The sequence below is a fragment of the Oncorhynchus kisutch genome, linkage group LG19 (genome assembly GCF_002021735.2).
Source record: "Oncorhynchus kisutch isolate 150728-3 linkage group LG19, Okis_V2, whole genome shotgun sequence".
NCBI lineage: Eukaryota > Metazoa > Chordata > Actinopteri > Salmoniformes > Salmonidae > Oncorhynchus > Oncorhynchus kisutch.
In genome coordinates, this window is record NC_034192.2 from 15,312,318 (window position 1) to 15,334,330 (window position 22,013).

At 43.9% G+C, this 22,013-nt stretch overlaps 1 protein-coding gene and 1 pseudogene across 3 annotated transcripts; one reads left to right on the plus strand and one right to left on the minus strand.

Annotated features, from left to right (window-relative positions):
* Window positions 1–1,264: 1,264 nt before the first annotated feature.
* Window positions 1,265–3,520, minus strand: LOC109864344 (arg8-vasotocin receptor-like; annotated as a pseudogene).
* Window positions 3,521–15,543: 12,023 nt separating this feature from the next.
* On the plus strand, window positions 15,544–21,016 carry LOC109864343 (acyl-coenzyme A thioesterase 5-like). 3 transcript variants are annotated; one of them, XM_020452076.2, is made up of 10 exons: window positions 15,544–15,574; window positions 17,010–17,212; window positions 18,909–19,008; window positions 19,122–19,479; window positions 19,690–19,809; window positions 19,972–20,045; window positions 20,219–20,312; window positions 20,376–20,456; window positions 20,548–20,689; window positions 20,809–21,016. In XM_020452076.2, exons 2-10 carry the CDS (start codon window positions 17,023–17,025, stop codon window positions 20,937–20,939), a joined length of 1,290 nt encoding a protein of 429 aa, XP_020307665.1. In that variant the 5' UTR covers window positions 15,544–15,574; window positions 17,010–17,022; the 3' UTR covers window positions 20,940–21,016. The 3 variants fall into 3 exon arrangements, with proteins under 3 accessions (XP_020307665.1, XP_020307664.1, XP_020307663.1); XM_020452075.2 differs by lacking the exon at window positions 15,544–15,574 and adding an exon at window positions 16,728–16,850; XM_020452074.2 differs by lacking the exon at window positions 15,544–15,574 and having other exon boundaries at window positions 16,864–17,212.
* Window positions 21,017–22,013: the final 997 nt, after the last annotated feature.

A 22,013-nucleotide genomic window follows, 5' to 3' on the forward strand; every position in this document is an offset into this window, starting at 1 on the left:
CTATTTACCAAGAGAGTTTATCATCTATATTATTCATATGTAGCTGTCTATTTACCACAACAAACCGATGCTGGCACTAAAACTGCACTCAATGAGCTGTATAGGGCCATAAGCAAACAGGACAACGCTCACCCAGAGGCGGTGCTCCTAGTGGCCGGCGACTTTAATGCAGGGAAACTTAAATCCGTTTTACCACATTTCTACCAGCATCTTACGTTTGCAACCAGAGGGGAAAAAAACTCTAGACTACCTTTACTCCACACACAGAAATGTGTACAAAGCTCTCCCTCGGCCTCCATTTGGCAAATCTGAACATAATTCTATCCTCCTGATTCCTGCTCACAAACAAAAACTAAAGCAGGAAGCACCAGTGACTCGGTCAATAAAGCAGTGGTCAGATGACGCAGATGCTTAGCTATAGGACTGTTTTGTCTTCACTGACATTTTCAACCTGCCCCTGACTGAGTCTGTAATACCAACATGTTTCAAGCAGACCACCATAGTCCCTGTGCCCAAGAACACTAAGGTAACCTACCTAAATGACTACTGACCCGTAGCACTCATGTCTGTAGCCATGAAGTGCTTTGAAAGGCTGGTCATAGCTCACATCAACATCATTATCCCAGAAACCCTAGAACCAACTCCAATTTGCATAACGGCCCGACAGATCCACAGATGATACGATCTCTATTGCACTCTACACTGCCCTTTCCAACCTGGACAAAAGGAACACCTATGTGAGAATGCTATTCATTGACTACAGCTCAGTATTCAACACCATAGTGCCCTCAAAGCTCATCACTAAGATAAGGACCCTGGGGCTAAACACCTCCCTCTGCAACTGGATCCTAGACTTCCTGACAGGCCGCCGCCAGGTGGTAAGGGAAGGAAACAACACATCTGCCACACTGATCCTCAACATGGGGGCCCCTCAGGGGTGCATGCCCAGTTCCCTTCTGTATTCCCTGTTCACTCATGACTGCATGGCCAGGCACGACTCCAACACCATCATTAAGTTTTCCGACGACACAACAGCCTGATCACCAACGAAGATGAGACAGCCTATAGGGAGGAGGTCCGAGACCTGGCCGTGTGCTGCCATCATAACAACCTCTTCCTCAACGTGATCAAGTCAAAGAAGATGATTGTGGACTACAGGAAATGGAGGACCGAGCATACCCCCATTCTCATCGACAGGGCTGTAATAGAGCAGGTTGAGAGCTTCAAGTTCCTTGGTGTCAACATCACCAACAAACTAACATGTTCCAAACACACCAAGACAGTCGTGAAGAGGGCACGGCAAAGCCTATTCCCCCTCAGGAGACTGAAAAAACTTGGCATGGGTTCTCAGATCAGTAATCTTCACTGTGTGCGCAGCTTGGGACGCGAGATGGTGCTGACGATGCTGCCTGAACTCTTCCCGATCAGCTTATTCTTGGTCACAAGTGCCATTGCAATCGTGCTCTTCTGGGTCTAGTACTTTATGTTCAGCCAGATTGATTGGCAGATGAAGCTGTAGCAGAGCATGAGCACGGCCACGGCCACGAGGAAGATGCCCACGGTGCTCCAGGTGATGTAGGCGAGCACACCCCACGGCTGGATGAAGTGTACCCAGCAGTCATACACGGCCGAGCCCGGGCGAACCTCGCTCAGGGAGAAGTTAAAATACTGGGACATGCTCAGGGCAAGACTACACACCCAGGTGACCCCGATCATCAAGTAGGAGCGCTGCGTGGGCTAGTGAAGGGTCTGCATCGGGTGACAGATGGCGATGTAGCGGTCCAGCGTCATCATCACCAACATGTAGGTGGACGCGAACATCCCTCGCACCTGCAGGTGTTTGATGATGCGACACAGGAAGTCAGGCCCACAGGAAGTCAGAGCTGTGGCAAAACCTGGAAAAAGGCCACTACCAAGTCCGCTAGGCTCAGGTGTTTCATTAACAGGTGCATGTGCAAGGACTTCCGTCGGATCATGTACATGGCCAGCAGCACACTCAGGTTACCCACCACAGCCACGACGAATGTCACGCTAAGCATCGTGATCTCGATCTTGGCAACCTTCTCGTTCCAGCCAAACGGGTCGCTGGAGTTCCCAGGGTCTTCCATCATCACCGGCTTGCCGGTGGGGTCGAAGCCTATCTTCAAATCGTCATCCATGAGGTTGAGTGAGCTCCGGAGAAGTGCATGGCTGTCCTGAACCCATCCGATCACCCGCTGCCACCTGGCTGCATTGAGAACCTGTGAGTTTGTTTTAAATTTAAGACATTTCTTAGAGTCTGTCGTCTACATAAACTCGCTCTTTCCGCACAGATCGTCAGATGTGTTGGCTTGGCAAAGATGTGGAGCACTTCATGGAATGAAACTGTATCTGTGCGCAGTCGCCACCAACCCTTTTAAAATAATTGTATACCCCAGAGACCGCCCCCACATCGCCAACCGCCTCTAAACATCCTTGGACACAAAAACAACAGCAGAGAGAAACAACATGTATGGAAAACATTATTGTTTGCATGGGTGGACCAAATCCCCTAGCTGACAAGGTAAAAATATGTCTTTCTGCCCCTGAACAAGGCAGTTAACCCACTGTTCTCTGGTAGGCCGTCATTGTAAATACACATTTGTTCTTAACTGACTTGCCTAGTTAAATTGAAAAAATATAAATCATGTCCAATTTTAAATTCATATTAACACCTCCTACAGAATATGCTTTGGCAAGATTTTGAGTGATTACATTTCAAAATATTCTATAAAACAATATTTTGAGTGGAGAAGACTCCAGTGGTCATACATAATTCATATACTCATCAAACATCTATTATTATTCTTTGTAGACGGAAACGTCACTGTTGTAGGCATGATACAGCTTGTGATATCTAGACTTGCACTGGCAAAACAATACGTTACATTAGCTACCTAAATGTGACCTGAACTCCACTGAGGAGTAATAGAGAATGGAGACATTTAACTTGAAAACGTGCAGGATACCTCTTTAATTTGTCCCTAATTCCGTGTTTGTTCGTGTAGCACTCCTCACAGGCCATTTGGTGTAAATAATTTTTGTTGGTGAGATGAAACTGCCACAACTCTGAAAGGTATTATTGTGCGTCAGAATTGCAACAAAAGATTTGTTCAAGCCTAAAATGTTAGTCCGTAATCGTAACATGGTGTTAGTATGTTCACACATTAAATTTCACGTTTCTGTTTCATGCATGGATTTTCTTACGATCCCAAAAATGTACGTATGGATTTTATTATTATCCTAACGATATGTACATTCAACCTTTTGTCAGCTATCCGGCTCCATACTTCAGCCTCAAATAGAACTGTCAAACCAAAGTGTTCTCATCCCTCGGCATCTAAACCTGACTGCTTACTGGACATCGTACCTTCAGCTTCATACATCAGACTCGGATTGTTCCTGTGCATGCCACACCATATTGACATGCAAAAAAGGTTATGTAATCAAACGGCAAATGTTACTGGATATTGGCAAGAACTGGAACACACTGTTGTACACGTCAATTCAGAGCATCCCAAACATGTTCAATGGGTGACATGTCTGGTGAGTATGTAAGCCATGGAAGAACGGTAACATTTTCAGCTTGCAGGAATTGGGTACAGATCCTTGCGATATGGGGCCGTGCATTATCATGCTGAAACATGAGGTGATGGCGGCAGATGAATGGCACGACAAAGGCTTCAGGATCTTGTCACGATATGCAATTGTGCATGTTGTCCATAGTTTATGCCTTCCCATACCATAGCATACTCAAAATCCAAGATGGCGTAGCAGTCAGACTTCTTTGTCCTGTCGTGTCCCTTGTATATATCGTTTTACATATTTTTCGTCGCATTTCCTTTAAAATATTTTGCTAAACCTCAACATCTAAATACTCTCCTGCAACCCGCATCACCCAATGTGGCGTGGATCTGCTTTTTTTCCCTAAAGTATTTATATTTACTTCGGATCTGGAATCCCTCAACTGAAGCTAGCCAGCTAACTATCAGCTATCAGTCAGCAAACCATTGCCAGCGGTCATCAGCAAACCTTCAGATCGGAAAGCTCTCGCCAGTTCGAACAACGTGACTCTAACCAGAGCATAACGGACCTGTTATTTTTATCCCCGGATTCCTACCGCAAACTGAACATTTTCATCTGGATCTTCACAACTAGCTAACCGCAATCCCGGTTGACCACTCCTGGCTAGCGTTTCCATCCCAGAGCAAGCACCAATTAGCTTGAAGCTAGCCCGGCCAGGGCTCCTGTGCGACCACCGAAGTATACTCCTGGGCTACAATATCCGGACCCCTTCTACAGCCGGTACGGGGCATGGAACCCCGCAGATCCCCTACGACTGGAATACCGACATAATCTGCCCGAGGACTCCAACAGGCACATGAGGCGCGATGCCCGCTGAAGACCCATTATGCTAACCAGCTAGGCCTGCTAGCCACCTAGAGCTACTTGGAACCCTACTAATTCCACGACTGGTCCATCGACGTCACCGTACGAAGAGGCAAAAACAGACTTACCCCCATCGCGACATCCCCCAAAGGTTAACTTTCTAGCCCCTGCTATCTGCTTGCTTGCTAACCCGGTCTGCTAACTGCTAGCTTGCCGGGCCCAGTCTGCTAACTGCTAGCTTGCCTGCCCGGTCTGCTAACTGCTAGCCCTTGCTGACTGCTTGCTTGCTAACCCGGTCTGCTAACTGCTAGCACCTGCAAACTGCTTGCTAACCCGGCCTGTTAACTGCTAGCTTACCCCAGTCTACTAACTGCTAGCTGCCGGCCCTGGCCTGCTAACTGCTAGCTTATCTGCCCGGTCTGTAACTGCTAGCCCATGCTAACATCTTGCTTGCTAACCCGGCCTGCTAACTGCTAGCTTGCCCCGGTCTACTAGCTGCTAGCTTGTTTATCCCCGGCCTACTAAGTGTTAGCTTGTTAGCGTCGGCCTACTAACTGTCTGAATCGCAGTGTCCCCAGCCAGCCCAACCACTCACTGGACCCATATGTTCACTTGGCTACGCATGCCTCTCTCTAATATCAATATGCCTCATCCATTACTGTCCTGGTTAGTGATTACTGTCTAATTTCACTGTAGAGCCTCTAGCCCTGCTCAATATGCCTTAACCAACCATGTTGTTCCACCTCCTACATATGCGATGACATCACCTGGTTTATATATCTCTAGAGACAATATCTCTCTCTTCATTACTCAATGCCTAGGTTTACCTCCAATGTACTCACGTCCTACCTTACCTTTGTCTGTACACTATGCCTTGAATCTATGCTATCGTGCCCAGAAACCTGCTCCTTTTACTCTCTATTCTGAATGTGCTAGACGGCCAGTTCGTATAGTCTTTAGCCATACCCTTATCCTACTTCTCCTCTGTTCCTCTGGTGATGTGGAGGTTAATCCAGGTCCTGCAGTGCCTAGCTCCACTCCCACCACCCAGGTGCTCTCATTTGTTGACTTCTGTAAACGTAAAAGCCTTGGTTTCATGCATGTTAACATTAGAAGCCTACTCCCTAAGTTTGTTTTACTCACTGCTTTAGCACACTCTGCCAACCCAGATGTCTTAGCCGTGTCTGAATCACAGCTTAGAAAAACCACCAAAAACCCTGAAATCTCCATTGCTAACTATAATGTTTTCCGCCAAGATAGAACTGCCAAAGGGGGCGGTGTTGCTATCTACTGCAAATATTAGTCTGCAGAGTTCTGTATTACTATCTAAGTCTGTACCCAAACATTTTGAGCTTCTACTTCTAAAAATTCACCTTTCCAGAAACAAGTCTCTCACTGTTGCCGCTTGCTATAGACCTCCCTCTGCCCCCAGCTGTGCCCTCGATACCATATGTGAATTGATTGCCCCCCATCTATCTTCTGAGCACGTGCTACTTGGTGACCTAAACTGGGACATGCTTAACACCCCGGCCATCCTACAAACTAAGCTTGATGCCCTCAATCTCACACAAATTATTAATGAACCTACCAGGTACAACCCCAAATCAGTAAACACGGGCACCCTCATAGATGTCATCCTCACTAATTCGCCCTCCAAATACACTTTTGCTGTTTTCAATCAAGATCTCAGCGATCACTGCCTCATTGCCTGCATCCATAATGGGTCTGTGACCAAACGACCACCCCTCATCACTGTCAAACGCTCCCTGAAACACTTCTGCGAGCAGGCCTTTCTAATCGACCTGGCCGGGGTATCCTGGAATGACATTGACCTCATCCCGTCAGTAGATGATGCCTGCCTATTCTTTAAAAGTGCCTTCCTCACCATCTTAAATAAGCATGCCCCTCTCAAAAAATGTAGAACTAGGAATAGATATAGTCCTTGGTTCCCTCCAGACCTGTCTGCACTTGACCAGCACAAAAACATCCTGTGGCGTTCTGCACTAGCATTGAATAGCCCCCGTGATATGCAACTTTTCAGGGAAGTTAGGAACAAATATACACAGGCAGTTAGAAAAGCTAAGGCAAGCTTTTTCAAACAGAAATTTGCATCCTGTAGTACTTACTCCAAAAAGTTCTGGGACACTGTAAAGTCCATGGAGAATAAGAGCACCTCCTCCCAGCTGCCCACTGCTCTGAGGCTAGGAAACACTGTCACCACCGATAAATCCACTATAATTGAGAATTTCAATAAGCATTTCTCTATGGCTGGCCATGCTTTCCACATGGCTACCCCTACCCCGGTCAACTGCCCGGCACCCTCCACAGCAACCCGCCAAAGCCCAAACCATTTCTCATTCACCCAAATCCAGACAGCTGATGTTCTGAAAGAGCTGCAAAATCTGGAGCCCTACAAATCAGCCGGGCTAGACAACTTGGACCCTTTCTTTCTAAAATGATCTGCCGAAATTGTTGCAACCCCTATTACTAGCCTGTTCAACCTCTCTTTCGTATCGTCTGAGATTCCCAAAGATTGGAAAGCTGCCGCGGTCATCCCCCTCTTCAAAGGGGGTGACACTCTAGACCCAAACTGCTACAAACCTATATCTATCCTACCCTGTCTTTCTAAGGTCTTCGAAAGCCAAGTTAACAAACTGATTACTGACCATTTCGAATGCCACCATACCTTCTCCGCTATGCAATCTGGTTTCAGAGCTGGTCATGGGTGCACCTCAGCCACGCCCAAGGTTCTAAATGACATCATAACCGCCATCGATAAGAGACATTACTGTGCAGCCGTATTCATCGACCTGGCCAAGGCTTTCGACTCTCTCAATCACAACATTCTTATTGGCAGACTCGACAGCCTTGGATTCTCAAATGATTTCCTCGGCTGGTTTATCAACTACTTCTCTGATAGAGTTCAGTGTGTCAAATCGGAGGGCCTGTTGTCCGGACCTCTGACAGTCTCTATGGGTGTGCCACAGGGTTCAATTCTCGGGCCGACTCTCTTTTCTGTATACATCAATGATGTTGCTCTTGCTGCTGGTTATTCTCTGATCCACCTCTACGCAGACGACACCATTCTGTATACTTCTGGCCCCTCCTTGGAAACTGTGTTAACTAACCTCCAGACGAGCTTCAATGCTCTTAAAAGCAAGTAAAACTAAATGCATGCTATTCAATCGATCACTGCCCGCACCTGCTCGCCCGTCCAGCATCACTACTCTGGATGGCTCTGACTTAGAATACGTGGACAACTACAAATACCTTGGTGTCTGGTTAGACTGTAAACTCTCCTTCCAGACTCACATTAAGCATCTCCAATCCAAAATTAAATCTAGAATCGGTTTCCTATATCGCAACAAAGCATCCTTCACTCATGCTGCCAAACATACCCTCGTAAAACTGACCATCCTACCGGTCCTCGACTTCGGTGATGTCATCTATAAAATAGCCTCCAACACTCTACTCAACAAACTGGATGCAGTCTATCACAGTGCCATCCGTTTTGTCACCAAAGCCCCATATACTACCCACCATTGCGACCTGTACGCTCTCGTTGGTTGGCCCTCGCTTCATACTCGTCGCCAAACCCACTGGCTAAATCTACAAGTCTCTGCTAGGTAAAGCACCGCCTTATCTCAGCTCACTGGTCACCATAGCAGCACCCACTCGTAGCATGCGCTCCAGCAGGTATATCTCACTGGTCACTGCCAAAGCCAATTCCTCCTTTGGTCGTCTTTCCTTCCAGGTCTGTGCTGCCCATGACTGGAACGAATTGCAAAAATCTCTGAAGCTGGAGACTCACATCTCCCTCACTAGCTTTAAGCACCAGCTGTCAGAGCAGCTTACAAATCAAATCAAATCAAATCAAATGTATTTATATAGCCCTTCGTACATCAGCTGATATCTCAAAGTGCTGTACAGAAACCCAGCCTAAAACCCCAAACAGCAAGCAATGCAGGTGTAGAAGCACGGTGGCTAGGAAAAACTCCCTAGAAAGGCCAATACCTAGGAAGAAACTTAGAGAGGAACCAGGCTATGTGGGGTGGCCAGTCCTCTTCTGGCTGTGCCGGGTGGAGATTATAACAGAACATGGCCAAGATGTTCAAATGTTCATAAATGACCAGCATGGTCGAATAATAATAAGGCAGAACAGTTGAAACTGGAGCAGCAGCACAGTCAGGTGGAAGTTGAAACTGGAGCAGCAGCATGGCCAGGTGGACTGGGGACAGCAAGGAGTCATCATGTCAGGTAGTCCTGGGGCATGGTCCTAGGGCTCAGGTCAGTTGAAACTGGAACAGCAGCACGGCCAGGTGGACTGGGGACAGCAAGGAGTCATCATGTCAGGAAGTCCTGAGGCATGGTCCTAGGGCTCAGGTCCTCCGAGAGAGAGAAAGAAAGAGAGAAAGAGAGAATTAGAGAGAGCACACTTAAATTCACACAGGACACCGAATAGGACAGGAGAAGTACTCCAGATATAACAAACTGACCCTAGCCCCCCGACACATAAACTACTGCAGCATAAATACTGGAGGCTGAGACAGGAGGGGTCAGGAGACACTGTGGCCCCATCCGAGGACACCCCCGGACAGTTATAATTCTAAGCTGAATGTATACATCATTTAGTCATTATTCATAAAAATCTCATAACACTGCCCGATACAGTTGAAACCGGGATTAATCCGTGAAGAGCACACTTCTCCAGCGTGGCCATCGAAGGTGAGCATTTGCCCACTGAAGTTGGGACGATGCCAAACTGCAGTTAGGTCAAGACCCTGGAGAGGACGACGAGCTCACAGATGAGCTTCCCTGAGACGGTTTCTGACAGTTTATTCGGTTGAGCAAATCCACAATTTCATCAGCTGTCCGGGTGGCTGGTCTCAGATGATCCCGCAGGTGAAAAAGCTGGATGTGAATGTGAATTCTGTAAAATGATGTTGGAGCCGGCTTATTGTAGAGAAATGAACATTACATTTTCTTGCAACAGATCTGGTGGACATTTCTGCAGTCATCATGCCAATTGCACGCTCCATTAAAACTTGAGACATCTGTGGCATTTTTTTGTGGCCTTTTACAGTCACCAGAACAAGGTACACCTGAGTAATGATCATGCTGTTTAATTAGTGTCAAGTCTGTCGTAAGAAAGAGACCAAGGCACAGCGTGGTAAGCGTACATTCTTAATTTATTAAAGAATGAAACACTGAAACAAACGAACAAAATAACCGAAAGAAAGGTGCCGCTATACACATGCATGCTAACAGGCAACTACACATAGACAAGAACCCACAAATACCCTAGGAAAATGGCCACCTAAATATGGTCCCCAATCAGAGACAACAATAAACAGCTACCTCTGATTAGGAACCATATCAGGCCACCATACACCTACATATACCTAGACTTACAAAAAAAATAGATATACAAAAACCCCTAGACAATACAGAAACTAACATGCCGACCCTAGTCACACCCTGACCTAACCAAAATAACAAAGAAAACAAAGATAACTAAGGTCAGGGCGTGACAGTACCCACCCCCAATGGTGCGGACTCCCGACTGCAAACCTGAACTTATATGGGAGGGTCCGGGTGGACATTTACCCTTGGTGGTGGCTCTGGATCTGGACGCCGCCCCCCTTCTATACACTGATCCCTCCGCCTTAGTAGAAACGGCCCGTGGATCATCGCCAGAGGCTCTGGACTGCAGATCATCGCTGGAGACCCCGGGCTGGGGACCATCGCTGGAAACCCAGGACTGAGGACCATCACTGCGTGGATCATCGCTGGAGGCCCCAGACTGGGGATCGTCGCTGGAGACCCCGGGCTGGGGACCGTCTCTGGAGACTCTGGGCTGGGGACCGTTGCTGGAGACCCTGGACTGGGGACCGTTGCTGGAGACCCTGGACCGGGGACCGTCGCTGGAGGCTCCGGACCGGGGATCGTCACTGGATCGTCCTTTATATGATCCTGTTATTGTCACATGCACATATGTGTGCCCATGCATTTATCAATCCTATGTTATAATGATTTGTTATCAGGGATATTAGACTTTAGTAATCCACAATGACCTGGTGATGTAAAAGTCTAATAATTACATTGTCGTCCATATTCCTACAGACAGCTTATAACTGGAGACTCCTTAAAACGATTGCCTACAGATAACGTGTAGGGCACTGCAAGGTTGGGTGACCAGGGCCATCTGGGACTGCCTCCTGGAGGAATTCAGGTGTGTGAAGGCTACCTGTGTCCTGTAATAACTTGATGAGGATGGACACGAGGACCAGGAGGGGATCTGCAGCTCGCCACCGTGTGCCATAGGAAAAGTCTGCTGCTCTGCAGGATGTTTCAAGGATGGGGTCCAACAACGCAGCAAGAGAGGCAATCAGTGTGCGGGAGATCTTCACCTCCTACTTATTTGAATAGGATGCTGTTCCCTGGCTACACCATAGACTACACTATGCACAACAAAGGCTCTTTTAAGAGCCATTCACACTGCAAAAATATTATTCTTCCATTTACTTAACTATGTCAACTGCAGTTATTCAATTCCCAGTTTCTCTCCCTTTGATTTCTACTTCTCAGGTGAGAATGCTGGTTAGGTAAGGGTGTGATGTATGTACAAAAACAAAACAGGCTATTTTAAATCACCCAACAATTAGACACCCTATAACCCACACACTCATGTATCAATCTGATTGACAGATTGTGTTGTGCTGTAAGCAGGCTTAGGTGTATAACTGTGGCGCCTTCCACCTTCAAAGAATAGGCAAGAGGGCCAACCATGGAGAATAGTAAGATACTTCAATATTTCTATAACTACTCTATATTGTTTGTCCTCGTGTGTCCATTCATGTTTTTCAGCATAAAGTACTCTGCAGCCCCTTAGTGTGGTGTGGACACCAGGAAAGGCCACACAGAGATTTCTGTTGAACACTGTCACGTTAACTACCTTATTTTTCAAGAACAGTCTCGTTCAATTCATCCATCTCTCCTCTTCCGGGGCGGCAGGGTAGCCTAGTGGTTGGAGAGTTAGACTAGTAACCGAAAGGTTGCAAGTTCAAATCCCCAAGCTGACAATGTACAGATCTGTGGTTCTGCCCCTGAACAGGCAGTTAACCCACTGTTCCTAGGGCGTCATTGAAAATAAGAATTTGTTCTTAACTGACTTGCCTAGTTAAATAAAGGTCAAATAAAAAATTTAAAAATCCTCTAAGTTATATCAACTGTGTCGGTGAACACTTCCCACATCTGAACTGGCTACATAGAGGGCACAGGATGATCTGAGTTTATTAAAGAGATGCTTTACATTGAAATACAGACAGAGATGCAGTAGTCCCAGAGTTTATGATCCAAGGTCAGTTTTGCATTTCACCTCCTGATTATTATGATGACTAACAATGTTAGAATAAAAACACAAGCACATGCTCTCTCTCACTGTCCATCTGTCTCTCATCTGCAGATTTGTTTCGATGTGAGAGGATTCCAACCCCCAGTCCCATCATCGCTACCTCACCCGCTTTTAAGATAACCTTCGGGCGACTAGAGACACTTATATAATTGTGATGAACTGAGATAATATTTGGATAGCACTGTGATTCATTAATCATATGCTGTCTTCCCTGCTCCTATGTTCTTACCTCTTTCCCTTTGTCTTTTACACCTCTCTCGCCATCTCCTCTTTCTCCCTCTGTTTTTATAATGCACAAAAAATGTGCATTGAAGTACAGATTAAACTTCTATTTATTATATTACAATTCTAATATGTATAATGCATATTTTTATAACACTTGGATAATGAACTTCTTTCAATAAAGCATTTCACATTCTCTACTGGTTAAAATTAAGTCTCTGATTTGATGAAATACTACACCTATCCTGTGTTTATCAGATCATTACATTATATAGACATTATATAGACGTCGTTAATGACAACTTACATCAGCCTCGTAAACTGTGGATATTGGCTTGAAAACTCCCCATAACGTAAAATCCTGTAGTATTGGCCTAGATATTGATGATGTTTTATGTTATGACCAGGCAAAGGTTGCAAATTATTTTAACAAATTTTTTACACTATAACCTCATCTCTGGTTAATAAATTACCTATCTGCTCTGGACACTATGGCTAGTCTTTCATTAACAACTTTTACCATAGCAAAGGTATCACAAATTATTTGTTTGAGCTGTGCATGTCTCAACCTTGATTCAGTGTCATTTAGATTATGCCTAATCTGCTTTGTATAGTGGGCTATCAAAAAAGCTGAAAAAGAGAACGCAGGTCATGCAAAATAATCAGGTGTATGCTGAATGTCCCCCCTAGGACCCACATGGGGTACAGGAGTTCTGGGAGGTGGGCTTGTTGCCTTTGGAGTCCAGAGTGGTGCAACTTAATCATATGTTTGACATCTTAAATGACCGTGCCCCACATGAAAAAACACATTGATATGGTCTATAACCATCACAGCACGTACTTCCTTGCCAGGCATGTGTCTATGGAATAGCCTTCCTTTGGAAATCAAGCAAATAAAAAGTCAAAATAGCTTTAAAAAGCAGGCAAACTTTTTCATTTGGCAAGGTAGTCTAAGTAAGGGAAACCACTCCATTGCCCCTTGTGCCCCTTCTGCTTGTCCAGTGTATTTATTTGAAGGATCGGTATGATGTGCAATTAATAGATTGTTTTAATGTGAAATTAATATGGTTGATTTAGGGTTAGCGAGAAGTGTATTGAATAGTGCCACTTTTTAGGATGTCAATATAAATTAATGTATTTATGGTTGTTTGTCATTTTGTCTTGTCTTTTAATCATGTGTTATCATTTTTACCATCAAGGTGTCACGTTCATCACGTTCTGACCTTAGTTCTTTTGTTTGTTTGGGTGGGTAGTCTATGTTCTTTTTTCTATGTTGTGGTTTTGTGTTTGGCCTGGTATGGTTCTCAATCAGAGGCAGGTGTCGTTCGTTGTCTCTGATTGAGAATCATACTTGGGTAGCCTTTTCCCACCTGTGTTTTGTGGGTGATTAATTTCTGTTTAGTGTTTTTCGTCACCTTACAGAACTGTTTCAGTTTCGTTTCATTCTCCTTGTTATTTTTGTTTAGTGTTCTGAGTTGAAATAAAATCAACATGAACACATATCACGCTGCGCATTGGTCCGATATTTCCTACTCGTCATCAGACGAAGAAGACAACCGTTACACGAGGACCACTTTGGAAATTGTCACGGTCTGACCATCGTTCGTATGTGTTTTCCTTGTTTTAGTGTTGGTCAGGACGTGAGCTGGGTGGGCATTCTATGTTGTGTGTCTGGTTTGTCTTTTTCTATGTTTGGCCTGATATGGTTCTCAATCAGAGGCAGGTGTTAGTCATTGTCTCTGATTGGGAACCATATTTAGGTAGCCTGTTTTGTGTTGGGTTTTGTGGGTGATTGTCCTTAGTGTCTTGATGTCCTTGTTCTGTGTGTATGTGCACCAGTATTAGGCTGTTTCGGTTTTCGTTACGTTTATTGTTTTGTAGTGTTTGTATTTATATTCGTGTTACGTTTGTTGAATAAACATGGATCGCAATCTACACGCTGCATTTTGGTCTGATCCTTGCTACACCTCTTCGTCAGAGGAGGAGATAGAAGAGAACTGTTACAGAAATAAGCCTTTTAATTCATACTTTCAAGTGATAACCTTTGGGTCCACATTGTACATGTTGTTGTATATGTATGCTGCCCAAAATAAATTCAATTTAATTCCATTCAAGGACATTAGATATTGAGATTAACTGGTTTTAGAGTATTTACATGGTGCATAGGAAGTGTAGTGTACTGTTCTTTAAATTCTATTTCTCTATATATGAATTACAAATCAGCCTTTAACTAGTTAAATCCTGTTTCTAGTCTATTAGTTATAATGTGTAACCATTGTTGTCCCAGGACCAAGATTGGTAAACACTGTTCAAGTGTATAATTGTAATACATACAGTTGAAGTCGGAAGTTTACATACACCTTATACAAATACATTTAAACTCAGTTTTTCACAATTCCGGACATTTAATCCAAGTACAAAGTCCCTGTCTTAGGTCAGATAGGATCACCACTTTATTATAAGAATGTGAAATGTCAGAATAATAGTAGAGAGAATTATTTATTTCAGCTTTTATTTCTTTCATCACATTCCCAGGGGGTCAGAAGTTTACATTCACTCAATTAGTATTTGGTAGCATTGCTTTTAAATGGTTTGACTTGGGTCAAATGTTTCGGGTAGCCTTCCTCAAGCTTCCCACAATAAGTTGGGTGAATTTTGGCCCATTCCTCCTGACAGAGCAGGAGGCTTGTAGGTTTGTCAGGTTTGTTGGCCTCCTTGCTCGTACAAGCTTTTTCAGTTCTGCCCACACATTTTCTATGGGATTGAAGCCAGGGCTTTGTGATGGCTACTTCAATACCTTGACTGTGTTGTCCTTAAGCCATTTGCCACAACTTTGGAAGTATGCTTGGGGTTATTGCCCATTTGGAAGATCCATTTGCGACCAAGCTTTAACTTCCTGACTGATGTCTTGAGATGTTGCTTCAATATATCCACGTAATTTTCCATGCTCATGATGCCATCTAGTTTGAAGTGCACCAGTCCCTCATGCAGCAAAGCACACCCACAACATGATGCTGCCAAGCCCGTGCTTCACATGATGGTCATTATGGCCAAACAGTTCTATCATCAGACCAGAGGACATTTCTCCAAAAAGTCCAATCTTTGTCCTCATGTGCAGTTGCAAACCGTAATCTGGATTTTTTATGGCAGTTTTGGGGCAATGGCTTCTTTCTATCTGAATAGCCTTTCAGGTTCTGTCGTTATAAGACTCGTTTTACTGTGGATATAGATACGTTTGTACCTGTTTTCTCCAGCATCTTCACAAGGTCCTTTGCTGTTGTTCTGGGATTGATTTGCACTTTTCGCACCAAAGTACGTTCATATCTAGGAGACAGAAGGCGTAATTGCGTACTATTTTTGTACAGATGAACATGGTACCTTCAGGGTTTGGAAATTGCTCCCAAGGATGAACCAGACTTATGGAGGTCTACAATTGTATTTCTGAGGTCTTGGCTGATTTATTTTGATTTTCCCATGATGTCAAGCAAATAGGCACTGAGTTTGAAGGTTGGCCTTGAAATACATCTACAGGTACACCTCCTATAGGCTAATTGACATCATTTGAGTCAATCAGAAGCTTCTAAAGCCATGACATAATGTCATGGAATGTTCCAAGCTGTTTAAAGGCAGTCAACTTAGTGTATGTAAACTTCTGACCCACTGGAATTGTGATACAGTGAATTATAAGTGAAAAAATCTGTCTGTAAACAATTATTGGAAAAATGACTTGTGTCATGCACAAAGTAGATGTCCTAACTGACTTGACAAAACTATAGTTTGTTAACAAAAATGTGTGGAGTGGTTGAAAAACAAGTTTTAATGACTCCAACATAAGTGTATGTAAACTTCCGACTTCAATTGTACATGCTGACACAGCATCATTCAAAGACTGGAATTTGATAACCCTGGTATTGGATATGACTGAAAAATAATCTCAAAGACATTCATACCTGAACAGCACCTTTATTTGCCAAGGTAGAGTACATGATCAGTGAATATATTAAATGTACAGACTACAATGTAGGGATCTCATGCATGGTAATAACTACATGTATAAACAACCTGCATCCTTGACACAAAGTTATATTATATTCTACTCAATCCATAGGCTTCATTAATGTCATTCAGACTGTTTTGAAGTTGATACAACTGGCTATGAGAGCTGAGGTTCATAGCTAGGTTCTGAACTAATATGTATACCAAACGTTTGGGTTCATACACAGATCGGCAAGATAGCTAGCTACACATCCATAGGCATACAGGTATTTTTATCCTCCACTGTACAATAAGCAAGAACATAGCTAGCTACGTTGGACACTCAATTTGCAGTAAATGCTTTAACTAGCTAGATTCTTTACATCCACTGTTTCACAAGACGATAGCCTGGTTTGCTGGTTGTTTCAGGTGTCCCTAAAACATGAAACAACCAGAATTACAATTTCATACTCATGTCACAACACCCATAAAGCTAACCAGCTAACTGGCTAATGTTAGCTAGTCAGCTAGCTTGATAAATTGTAATTTTTGTAAATTAACTTTACGATAAAAAAATATGTATAATCATTTGTCGCTACATTAACTAACATATTCCTGTCAACTGTAAATGTTTTGCATGATTCGTTATGACATTATAATCACTTCCATTTGCTTCGATTCTAGTGTTTTTGTCACCCTCAACTTTGTGAGCAGTGCCGCACGGACTTTGAACTTTCCTGCACAAGCAAAGTTGTCTACTCGTACCTACCTATATAAAGCGGTTACCTATGTCAGCATGTCTCTGACTGTTGTCATTATCGAATAACTCAGTGTAAGTAAATTGTGACACGTCGTTTGAAGCGAATGTGACTCGTTAGCCAATTCGTTCTGTCGCCAAACAGTTTTCACAGGTTAAAGCCAGAACAAATGGAATGTCAATCCCACCATCTTTACCAATATGCGGTTGTTTCTGTCTTGTCTTTTTCTACAGGTGTTTGTCCACCATGGTTGGGACTTTCCCGCTTCTATCAGTGCAGCCAATGCGGGGGCTCGTGGATGAGAAGATCCAGGTAGTTGTGAGGAATTTACCTCCAGCTCTCTCGGTGACACTGCATTCCCTTCATCACTCTGAGGATAATGACTTTTGGGAGGCATTCGGCCATTACACCAGCAACGACCAAGGCATGGTGACAGGTAAGGTTTGTGACCGCCGACCGGGCTGACAGACAGGCTTCTTGGACGTAGTCTTGGTCTAACTTCTGTATGAAATCCCATATATACTCTTGTTTAATTCAATTACACGTTGTCCTGGTGGTCGCCAAAAAGATCAGCACGCGCTGAAACATGAGATGCTGGCGGCTGGCCAATATTTTTGCCTGCTAGTTTGCCTTCTATTGTCATCAAGTTAGTACAATATCACTGTACAACACATAGCAAAGATAGCAAAATAGATGTTATTAAAACCAATATGGTTGTTTGTAGCTCCCTCCAGTAACCACGAGCAAAACAGTTCCTTAATTTTAACTGGTGGTTTTATTCTGTAGTTTTAGTCATAATTATCACCTTCGTGAGAACTATAAAGTAAATGAAAATACAGTTAAGCACACTCCTAAAATGTTCTTGTTTTATGAGTGACTTATTAGCTTGACACAACTCTGATGTGCATGGGGCGGCAGGGTAGCCTAGTGGTTAGAGTGTTGGACTAGGAACTGAAAGCTTGCAAGTTAACCCATTGTTCCTAGGCAGTCATTGAAAATAAAAATTTGTTCTTAACTGACTTGCCTAGTTAAATAAAGGTAAAAAAACAAAACATACATAAAACCAGTTTAGCCAGAGATCTAACCATATCAGATTAAACACATGAACAAAGGAAAAATACCTTGTTGGCTGCTTATTGTAGAAGGGAGGATATCCCAAACTTCACACGTCTTATTCCTGGCATGAATTCACGCTTCATCCTTAACTTCTTAAGGTATAGGGGGCAGCATTTTCACTTTTGGATAAATAGCATGCCCAATTTCAACTTTCTGCTACTCATGCAGGAATTATAACGTTACCATCCTATTATAACGTTACCATCCTAACATACACATGTCAACCGTTACGAACTACACCCGAACACTGTGTGCGATTGCCTCACCCCAAAAGTGTGTTGCTACGATAATAATCCCCGTTACAACAGTTCTTAGCCACGTAGTTCCGTTTGTTTTACAGTTTCCCCCGCATAGCGAACACGTAAACAATTCAAACAAAAAACAACGACAAATTCTGACAGGTTAGTTGTCAGTTACAGTCATGCAGTGGACCTGTAGTCGGAAGTAGTATAATTCTTCAAATGCAACACACGTTGAAAGGCGTGACCAAAGTTGGTCAACATCTTGGCAAAAGTGTTCCACTAGAACAAGTGGAAGTTCAACAAGTTCAAAACAACTGTGAACTTTGATATTGGAAATATTCGACATTCATACCTGAAGATCACTGACATCATTATTCGTTTTTTTCTCAGTTGTTTTGAAAGCACCATTCAGTGTGTTTGAGAATTTAAAAAAAAAGTTATCTTTGTTCTTTACTGGCTTGCCTAGTTAAATAAATTGTTTACAATGACGACCTACACCGGTAAAACCCTGATGGCACCGGGCCAATTGTGCACTGCTCTATGGGATCCCAATTACAGCTGCTTGTAATGCGGCCTGGAATTGAACCAGGGTGTCTGTAGTGATGCCTCTAGCACTGAGATGCAGTGCCTTAGACTGCTGCGCCACTCGGGAGACCCATTTGACAGACTGAGAACTCTTAAAAACGAGCTCTGACTACAAAAAAAAAAATTGAATGGTCATCAAAGTCCAAGTCAGAAACTCAAGCCTCTTTCTCTTTTCTGTTGTTTATGTAGTTGCTAAGGATGCCAGTCTTGGAGGAACATATGAAGGAGCAGAGCCCATGGGTCTACTGTGGAGCATGCAGCCTGTTGCAGGCAGTCGGACAGGCCTCAGGTAATACACCAAAGCAACTCAATATTTGCGGTCAATTTTACATAGGATAAACACATCATTTAGGGTGACCAGGCTCGGCTGGACAAGTCAAATAAACTCTCTCTCTCTCTCAGGTTGAGAAAGATGGATGTCCTATCTCCTATGGTTGTACACATCTCTGTGTACAGTGGGCACATGACTGAGGGCTTCAGCAAGCAGTCTCCTCTAGCGATCGTTGTCACAGAACGATGGTACATGGCACCGGGTGTGTGCAGAATTGACATCAGGGAACATGGAGTCCGAGGGACCCTCTTTTTACCCCCAGGTCCTGGACCCTTCCCTGGGGTGTTGGATATGTGGGGAGGGGGTGGGGGGCTGGTGGAGTACCGCTCCTGCCTCCTGGCATCACACGGTTTTGTTTCCATGGCGCTAGAGTACATTTCCCATGACAAGAACAGAACCTCAGACATCGACTCAAAAACCTACTTTGAGGTAAGTCTCATACTGTGTGTGCCTACATGCTTGTGCTTGTCTTAATGTTCAGAAACAGCCCTGAGAGGGCAGAGTCCACTCCTGTGACTCATTATCCAGACTTACTGTTATATTACATCACCTCACGTTATATTACATCACATCCGCTACATTGGATCCTACATTGTAGCCTTATCACTTGAACTTGAGCTCCATCTCTCTGTTATGTAGAAAGCGTTCAGGATTGTGCAGGAGCACCCTCTGGTGATGAAGGACAGAGTTGCTCTGTTTGGTCTTTCCTTAGGCATGTCAGTCGCCCTCAACTTGGCAGCCTACTCCAAAGACATCAGCGTGAGCCTCTCCCTCCTACTCTCCTCTTTTTCCTCCAGATTGGAGCTTTGTATTTATAGATTGAATTCAGATTCAGTCCTCTTTAATGTCCCAACCCTGACCATGTGCATATGCTTATGAGTTTGTTTCGTGTGTAAACAATAAATACTGTGTGTATTCCAGCCCAGATGCTGTGTGTGTATCAGTGGGAGTCACGTCCACCGGGTCAACCAGGCTTTCAGGAAAGTGTTGAACAAGTGAGTGGTGTGTGGCTGAAAAATAAACCCAAATCTGTTCAAAGTGAAGGTGTAGGTACCGTGAAGTGAAGGTACCGTGATTATCGTGAAGTGAAGGTACCGTGATTATGAAGCTTGTGACATACAGCCCAAATGAAGAAAAAGGGACTAAAAAAATAATTATTTATTGCCAGGGATGGGTATAAGATCCGATTTGATGAAGAGGGCCGTGCGGTCTGGAGAGACATCAGTCTGCCTATCCCAACTGACCTTGGAGAGAAAGTGGATGTAAGTCAACACACACAAACACACACAGTGGGTTTGTTTACTCATTGCTGTGTCTTCTGACAGATGGGGAGGATAAAGTGTCCATTGATGTTGGTCGTCGGGGAGGATGATCAGAACTTGGCGACAGTGGAGTCTGCCAAGGATGTGAGTACACACACAACCATGATTACAAGCTACCTATGAAATCCATCATTTTCATTGACGCTGAATGTTACCTCTAACTTCTGACCTGCAGATTACCCAGATGATGCGTGCAGCGGGTAACGAGCACCTACTGACCATTCTACAATACCCTGAAGCTGGACACCTCATTGAGCCGCCCTACACACCCCACTTCAGAGCCAGCAACTTCATACGGCCTCAAACACGACAGAAAGGTACTGTACACACAACTCACACCTATAGTATACACACCTGAACTAAGATATATATATATATATATATATAAACCAATTCTTTACTTCCAATGTAACTAATGATTGTGTGTGTGTTGCAGTGATCATGTTATGGGGAGGGTACACCAAGCCGCATGCCGATGCTCAGGAAGACTGTTGGGAAAAGAGCCGTAGCTTCCTACGGCAACACCTCTACCCCAGCCCTGACTCTGTCCCTAAGTCCAAGCTGTGATGTCACACCCGAGGAGCATCAGGGCCTAGTATGATTGACTAAGCTATAACTGTTAAAATAAATTAACATTTAAAATATGATAAAGTCTAAGCCTTTGGGGGGATGGGAGGGTTCTACTAAGCTATCATGGAATTGTTTAAGTCATACCATAGATAATTTCGCTATTTGATTTAGAATTGTAGGACTCCCAAGCTAGGTGTATGCTACACGATTTTGGCCCCGATTTAGCTCTCCCAGACAAGTTTTTGAAATTGAAGACCAAATCCCCATGTCGTTGCCTACTCGAGGCGTTTGGCCGTCACAACTCTCATTTAATGTGAGCGGGTCAGATACACAATCTGAGGGCTACTAATCTCATCTTTGAGCAGTCCCAGACGTCCCGATATTTTCAAAATGTTTTGAGAATGGGTGATCAGCAATAGCCAATGAGAGCTCGCCAGAGAAGAAACCAGTGAGATGATGATATTTCTCATCACCCAGAATGTGAGCTACTACTACTACTACTACTACTACTACTACTACTCAAAGTATGCGTTTTTACTTGCCTTTAACCAAAGCGTCAAATCGTTGCAGTTCACAAGCAAAGTTATTCAATTCAAAATGCTAGATATTTCAAGTCATTATGGCAAGCGTGAATGTCTGACTGAAAACGTTTGAGGCTGCTTTGAGCCACCGCTCGTTGTAGCTATGTTAACAATCTAATCACGTAATTATTTTCGCGAGACAGCGTGGTATCGAGAATCCTAACGACCAAGTGAAGAATCTTGTAGTGTGTGACCCCTGTCTTTGCCATGTCGTTTAGTGAGCGCACCACTACATTGTCAAGAGAAAAAAAAAAACGTCAGGAACCGTCAGGAAAGACGGTTGTCAGGAAAGACGGTTGTTTAATGTGAGAGGCTCAGCGAAGTTAGGATTTGGAAAGTTGTGTAGTGTACATCTGGTTTTAGGTATTATTTTAAAAATGTATTGCATAAAATATTGAATTTGGTCTTTACTACTATAGCCCATAGAAACGCATTGAGTAACACATTCATAAGTGGCAAAAAAGACAGTCCAAAAATGTATCATAAGGAA